Raw genomic sequence first — 8,219 nt, forward strand, 5'->3', positions numbered from 1 at the left:
AATGATTTCTAAGCCTTGAGACAATTAAGACATGGATTGTGTATGTGTGCCATTCAGAGAGTGAATGGGAGAGACAAAATATTGAAGTGCCTTTTAACGGGGTATGGTAGTAGGTGCCAGGCGCACCGGTTTGTGTGTCAAGAACTGCAACGCTGCTGGGTTTTTCACAGTCAACAGTTTCCTATGTGTATCAAGAATGGTCCACCACCCAAAGGACATTCAGCCAACGGCAGGCCAGTGGTCGAAAACGGGTAATTGATGAAAGAGGACAAAGGAGCCTGACATGAATTGTGCAGAGAAACAGACGGGCTACAGTTAGTCAACTGACAGACTAGTACAACATTGGTGACCAAAGACCCATAAAATAATGCACAACACATCGTACCTTGACACGAATGGGGTATGGCAGCCGACATCCTTACAAAGTTACACTTCTTTCAGCAAAAAAACAAGAAACTGAGTTTGCAGTGGGCTATGGAACGCAAATACTGGACACTGGAGAATTGGAAAAATATTGTTTGATCTGATGAATCCCTGTTCCTGCTGTTTCACGCTGATGGGAGGACTAGGGTATGGACAAAACCACATGAGTACATGCATCCAAAAAGCTGTGTATCAACGTTGGTGGTGTGATGGTGTGGGGTGTGTTTTCATGGCACACATTGGGCCCTTGATAAAAGTGGAGCAACGTTTAAATTGCCAATCAGGTGCATCCCTTCATGGCTGTGGGAAGCATTGGAGTCAACATGGGCCAGCATCCCTGTGGAAGGAACACTTTCGACACCTTATAGAGTCCATGACCTGACAAATTGAGTCTGCTCTGAGGGCAAAAGGGGGTGGAACTCAATATTAGGAAGGCGTATTTAGTCAGCCACCAATTGTGCAAGTTCTCCCACTTAAAAAGATGAGAGAGGCCTGTAATTTTCATCATAGGTACACGTCAACTATGACAGACAAAATGAGAAAGAAAATCCAGAAAATCACATTGTAGGATTTTTTATGAATTTATTTGCAAATTATGGTGGAAAATAAGTATTTGGTCAATAACAAAAGTTTCTCAATACTTTGTTATATACCCTTTGTTGGCAATGACACAGGTCAAACATTTTCTGTAAGTCTTCACAAGGTTGTCACACACTGTTGCTGGTATTTTGGCCCATTCCTCCATGCAGATCTCCTCTAGAGCAGTGATGTTTTGGGGCTGTCGCTGGGCAACACGGACTTTCAACTCCCTCCAAAGATTTTCTATGGGGGTTGAGATCTGGAGACTGGCTGAGGCCACTCCAGGACCTTGAAATGCTTCTTACGAAAGCCACTCCTTCGTTGCCCGGCGGTGTGTTTGGGATCATTGTCATGCTGAAAGACCCAGCCACGTTTCATCTTCAATGCCCTTGCTGATGGAAGGAGGTTTTCACTCAAAATCTCACGATACATGGCCCCATTCATTCTTTCCTTTACACGGATCAGTCGTCCTGGTCCCTTTGCAGAAAAAACAGCCCCCAAACCATGATGTTTCCACCCCCATGCTTCACAGTAGGTATGGTGTTCTTTGGATGCAACTCAGCATTCTTTGTCCTCCAAACACGACGAGTTGAGTTTTTACCAAAAAGTTATATTTTGGTTTCATCTGACCATATGACATTCTCCCAATCCTCTTCTGGATCATCCAAATGCACTCTAGCAAACTTCAGACGCGCCTGGACATGTACTGGCTTAAGCAGGGGGACAGGTCTCGCACTGCAGGATTTGAGTCCCTGGCGGCGTAGTGTAAAACGTAGTGTTACTGATGGTAGGCTTTGTTACTTTGGTCCCATCTCTCTGCAGGTCATTCACTATGTCCCCCCGTGTGGTTTTGGGATTTTTGCTCACCGTTCTTGTGATCATTTTGACCCGACGGGGTGAGAACTTGCGTGGAGCCCCAGATCGAGGGAGATTATCAGTGGTCTTGTATGTCTTCCATTTCCTAATAATTGCTCCCACAGTTGATTTCTTCAAACCAAGCTGCTTACCTATTGCAGATTCAGTCTTCCCAGCCTGGTGCAGGTCTACAATTTTGTTTCTGGTATCCTTTGACAGCTCTTTGGTCTTGGCCATAGTGGAGTTTGGAGTGTGACTGTTTGAGTTTGTGGACAGGTGTCTTTTATACTGATAACAAGTTCAAACAGGTGCCATTAATACAGGTAACGAGTGGAGGACAGAGGAGCCTCTTAAAGAAGAAGTTACAGGTCTGTGAGAGCCAGAAATCTTGCTTGTTTGTAGGTGACCAAATACTTATTTTCCACCATAATTTGCAAATAAATTCATAAAAAATCCTACAATGTGATTTTCTAGATTTCTTTTTCTCAATTTGTCTGTCAAAGTTGACGTTTTCCTATTATGAAAATTACAGGCCTCTCTCATCTTTTTAAGTGGGAGAACTTGCACAATTGGTGGCTGACTAAATACATTTTTCCCCCACTGTATATTACCAAATGAGGCATACATTATCTGCCTTGCTCCAGGAGTCCCATTTGCATAGAGAGGACACTTTGCATTGGCAGCACATGCTTCAGTGGTCTGGGAGTGTTTATATCCCTGTGATTTTAACACTTCATGACTGAGAGCTGTCCTTCATGACAACAGACGCCACAACAACCATGACTTTTATCACCATCTTTATCTGGATATTTGCCCTCTGTCTCCAAGGTAATATATTTTACAGAAAATTACCTGGACAATTGCGCTATATAACCTCATTACAGTTTAATTTCATATGCTACATGGAAAAATGTATTAACAATTGAATGCTCTTTCTACATGACATCTCTGTTTCAGAATCCAGAGGTCAGTTCACTGTGACTCAGACTCCTGCAGTGAAAGCTGTTCTACCAGGACAGACAGTCTCTTTGAACTGTAAAACCAGCAGTGATGTCTATAGCAATAACCTTCTAGCCTGGTATCAACAGAAACCTGGAGGAGCTCCTAAACTCCTTATTTACTATGCTACAACACTTCAGTCTGGGACTCCATCTAGATTCAGTGGTAGTGGAACTCATAGTGACTTCACTCTGACCATCAGTGGAGTCCAGGCTGAAGATGCAGGAGATTACTACTGTCAGAGTTTCCACTACCCCAACAGTGTCAGGGTGTTCACACAGTGATACAGAGCCGTACAAAAACCTCCCTCAGTCAGACTGCACAGTGACTGTACTGCTACAGCTGGGACCTACTGCAGGTGCTGAGGGGGAAGAGACAGTGACATGGAACACTAGATGAGGTCAACTGTGACATGTGACAATATGGTTAGAAAGCAATCATTCAGTTCACATGACCATCATCATCATCATTAACATCATCATCATGGTTTTAACTTGTTATATTTGTCATGGCCTTTAAGTGTGTATAACATTTATTTGAAGTTTTGAAACACATTACCTGTCAATATGTAAAGCAAGATCTACAGATGTAAAACAAAAGGTGTTCTAACCTCAACATTACTTCAAAGTTACAATCACTTCAGCCCCCAAAACAAGTCCCAAAATGGACCTCAACCAAATGTCTGATTTAAATTGTGATCTTCTACCGTTATATTAACTGTTTTCATGAGCAGGTTACTGACTGTTAGATCTGTGAATGAGACATGATGTTGGATTCAAACATGAGACACATGTACACTACATACACTATCTATGTAAAGTATAATATCAATTTTATCTGTCATTAATTACATGGTGGCATATCTGTTATGAGTCCCTCCCTGAATCCACCATAGAGGTTAAAACCAGTCCACTCCCTCACATCGGGCCCAGTCCAGGGTATTACAGGCAGTGAAACTGTTCAACTACTAGACTGGTATCTGTGGGAGTGAAACTGAGATTTACATAGACAGGGCTGGGTGGTTCTGCTTGTCCCAGAATAGAGCAGCACTGTCACCAGATGTTCACTCTGTCCCCAGGGGGTTGGAGGTAGAGAAGACTGTCACTACACTATATAGCAGCGTTTCTCAAACTCGGTCCTCTGGACCCCAAGGGGTGCACGTTTTGGTTTTTGCCCTAGCTTTACACTACTGATAAAAAAAGAAACAACTAATCATCGAGCTTTGATCATTTGAATCAGCTGTATAGTGTTAGGGCAAAAAACTAAACGTGCATCCCTTGGGGTCCCGAGAACCGAGCTTGGGAAACAATGCTATATCTTGAAGTAGTGGCACTTGTAATATTTGTAATTTTTTAAAATATATTTAGCTTCGAATCACAGCCTATAACACACGTGAGAGTCCAAAATATCGGTTGACTGTTTGATAGTTCTTATTTTATTACTGTAAAGTCTGTCAAGTCAAACATGTCTGACACAGACTCAGTATCCTGATGAATGAAGACAGTCAACTACTACCATGGCAGAACCTCTTCTATTATATCATAGTATATTGTGATAGTATTAAATACTGGTCCATTATGATGTTAGAGTGAGTTTTAGTCTTGACAGTTTTTAAAGACACCATTAAATCAGCCTTACTGAATACATATTTTTCCAGAATATTGCAAATATACACTATCTATGATCCATTTTATTAATAAAAACAACAGAAATATGCATTCCAAAAAGAAATCTTTATTTTAATCCATTATCACACAATCGAAGCATCAAAGCAAACATGATAGTGAATAAAAGCAGATTACATCAAATCTAAAACGAACAAAATCTCAATCTACAGAATGGATTGACACATGAACTCAAGCCAAGCCCCCTGTTAGTCCACACCAGAGTGATCTCTAAATCAGAGAACGACTGATTTTAGAACAAAGTAAGTCAAAGCAGAGGAACCAGCATCCTCTCTCCACAGGGGTGTGTGACTGAGGGGTCCTACCCAGAACCACAGGGGTGTGTGACTGAGGGGTCCTACCCAGAACAGTCAGCCCTCCTCAGGGTCTTGGTGACTGGAGTCTGTGATTTCTGCTGGGCTTCACAGGTCACCTCTCCTGCCTTGGTCCACTCCTGGGCAGTGAGAGTCAGTGTGCTGCTCCAGCTGTACAGGCCGTCCTTCTCCAGGACCCCGGGACTGGCCTCCTGCTTCTTGCTGGTCCCGTCCACTTTCCAGCTCATGGTCCAGTCTGAGGGGAAGCCCTTGTTGGCCAGACACATCAGTGTGGCTGTTGTTGTACTGGACAGCTCCTCACTAGAGGGGGGCAGGACGGTGAGGGTTGGGGAACTGTTACCTGGAACAAACAGAACACATCAACTAAGTAACTACATCAAGTACAGTTACAGTAAGAGATTATCTTCAGCAAAGGACACATCAAAATAAAGTGAATTGGAAATGCCTTCTAAATATGAATGTAAAAGTTAGATTGGTAAAAGATGTGGATAAACACAAACTGTAATATGATAAAGCAGATTAATGAACCGAACAAGTATTAAATAAGTAGAGTTACAAGTCATACAGCATCAGTTATACATGTCATACAGATATTATTTAGGAATGGATCTGATCAGAATACCCTTGCCATATTCATAGTATTTGCAGAATTTGAGCATAGATTGGTTTTAATCACATATCAACCATGTTAGTTCATGAAGTTGGTTACAAACATTACTGAGACCCTTTCTCTTCACACTAACAGTGAAGGCTACCATGAACTCAAAGCAACAATAATGAATACTATATCCAATACTATTAAATAGTCATCATACCAGAATTAAGAGTTATAGTCTGCAATCATACAAATCAGACATACAAATAAACCTGCAATTTAACATTTTGATTAAATAAAATGTTATTTGAAAGAAGGCTCAGTAATAAGCAATTAAAACATTTTGAAAATCTAAAATCACAATATTTTCATAGAGACAGAGTGTAAGAATAACATACTTAATAAGTGTAATCAGAAAGAAATATCAAGAGAGCTTGTTACTTACTTCCAACATCTAGTCTGGTGCCGCTACCAAAAGTGTACCACAGTGATACAATCCCTATTACTGATCGTACAAAAACCTCCTGAACATTGGCCAAGCTGAATTTCTTTGGACTGTGGTTTAAATAATTGACTCTAATATGGTATGAATACTTGCCAAAGATGATTTTATCTTGTTCATTTGAAATAAAGTATTTTTTGTTTTTTTTGCCCCCAAAATTGCAAAACCTGTTTATTGAACATTTCCTACAAGGTACAGTATGTTTATTCATACACCTAATCAAATGTAGGCTAATCACTCTCATCGTTTAAAGGCAGGTCAAATTTAATTAGATGTAATGACATACTAATTAAAATTGGCCATATTATGTGTAGGCTTTGTATTATTCCCCCCAAAATCATGTAAAAAAAAGTATGTTAAAAAATTCTCAATATCGAGGCTAGATTTATAGAGATATTGAAACACAACATCAAAAGCTGAATAAAACAATTAATTTTGTTGTTTACTTACTTCCAACATCAAGTCTGGTGCCGCTACCAAAAGTCCACCACAGTGATACAATCCCTGTTACTGCTGGTACAAAAACCTCTCTGTGTTGTGATGCTGCAGCTGTTACAGTGAAGATCACTCATACAGAATCACAATCAACACTAATACACTTTAACATCTTCCAGGTAAAACAAACACTTTATATAAGCTGTTTCTAGATAATACAAATATGTATTGTATCTTCAATCCAGATATTAGTATTTCTCCTTCTTCTGTGTATCAGGTGTTCTCCTAGTCTGTATATACAGTCCAGCATTAGATCCAGTGTTGCTAGTATTCCTCCATATTGTCCATATGAAAGACAACAGCAGCAGCAGTAGTGATAGTGATCCATGTTGTATATTCCTTTATTAAAGATGTTGATCTCAGATTTAACAGTGGTGGTGAAGTCACAGAGGACAGACAACACTACCAGAGGAATCCTACCAGCTTTAGCTTAGAGAAGTGTTCACTAACTGATTAGAGGAACTTACATAAGAGACCAAGCATGAGTGAACAGACAGTTCATTATATCTGATCATCATCAGAATAAAAATAAATGGTGGTGTGACATAAAAGTTGCCATACATTAGTTATTTTAGTAAAAATGTGCTGTTTGGTGTTATTAAAGGGAAGGCAGGTAGCTAGCGGTTAGAGTGTTGGCGTAGTAACCAAAATGTTGCTAGTTCAGATCCACAGGCCGACACTGTGAAACATCTGTCGATGTGCCCTTTAGCAAGACACTTAACCCTAATTGCTCCAGGGTCGCGTTTATAATGGCAGATGCTGGCCGTGACCCCACTCTCCGAGGATGTCTCAGGGGGAGTTGAGATATCCCCCCCAAAAAACTTGTCCAATTCCCGTATAATACACATGTGTGTAATAGGACAAATATAAGCACCCACCTAATTACTATTATTAGAAAAGCAAGCTCATGTAGGACAAAATATATTCTAACGATGGGAGCCTACTTGGAAACTGAAATAGATTTGAAACTCTTATTTGCATAATGCATCTGCCCCACTGCTCTAATAGTGTTTATAGCCTGGGAGTTTAACACTTCATGACTGAGAGCTGTCCTTCATGACAACAGAACCCACAACAACCATGACTTTTATCACCATCTTCATCTGGACACTTGCTTTCTGCTTTCAAGGTTACACTTTTCAGAATTTACTGTTGGAAATTTATTAAATCTACACCATTGAAATGTATATCAATGTTAATATTTCTATTCAGAACTATTGATTACTATATGTAATATTTTATTCATATAATTTTTTTAATTCTATTTTTCAGAATCCAGAGGAGAGATCACTGTGACTCAGACTCCTGCAGTGCACGCTGTTCTCCCAGGACAGACAGTCATTATTGACTGTAAAACCAGCAGTAATGTGTATAACAATAACTTTCTAGCCTGGTATCAACAGAAACCTGGAGGAGCTCCTAAACTCCTTATTTACCAAGCTACCACACTTCAGTCTGGGACTCCATCTAGATTCAGTGGTAGTGGAACTCATAGTGACTTCACTCTGACCATCAGTGGAGTCCAGGCTGAAGATGCAGGAGATTACTACTGTCAGAGTTTCCACTATCCCAATAGTGTCAGGGTGTTCACTCAGTGATACAGAGCTGTACAAAAACCTCCCTCAGTCAGACTCCACAGTGACTGTACTGCTACAGCTGGGACCTACTGCAGGTGCTGAGGGGAGGAGATGATCCAGTACAATGACACAGTGTGTAGTAGAGCTGAACAACAATAGAGTCAAACTAGAGCTATGTCTAGAAGACCTTAGATC

At 40.5% G+C, this 8,219-nt stretch overlaps 2 gene segments (V, D, J or C); one reads left to right on the forward strand and one right to left on the reverse strand.

Moving 5' to 3' along the window:
* Nucleotides 1-2,506: 2,506 nt before the first annotated feature.
* On the forward strand, nt 2,507-3,497 carry LOC123487053. The segment is given in 2 exon segments: nt 2,507-2,685; nt 2,815-3,497. Coding segments are annotated over 2 exon segments (399 nt in total).
* Nucleotides 3,498-4,570: 1,073 nt separating this feature from the next.
* On the reverse strand, nt 4,571-6,856 carry LOC121580035. The segment is given in 2 exon segments: nt 4,571-5,195; nt 6,403-6,856. A coding segment is annotated over 1 exon segment (243 nt).
* Between the last annotated feature and the right edge of the window lie 1,363 nt (nt 6,857-8,219).

Source organism: Coregonus clupeaformis, unplaced genomic scaffold (assembly GCF_020615455.1).
Source record: "Coregonus clupeaformis isolate EN_2021a unplaced genomic scaffold, ASM2061545v1 scaf1441, whole genome shotgun sequence".
Taxonomy (NCBI): Eukaryota; Metazoa; Chordata; class Actinopteri; order Salmoniformes; family Salmonidae; genus Coregonus; species Coregonus clupeaformis.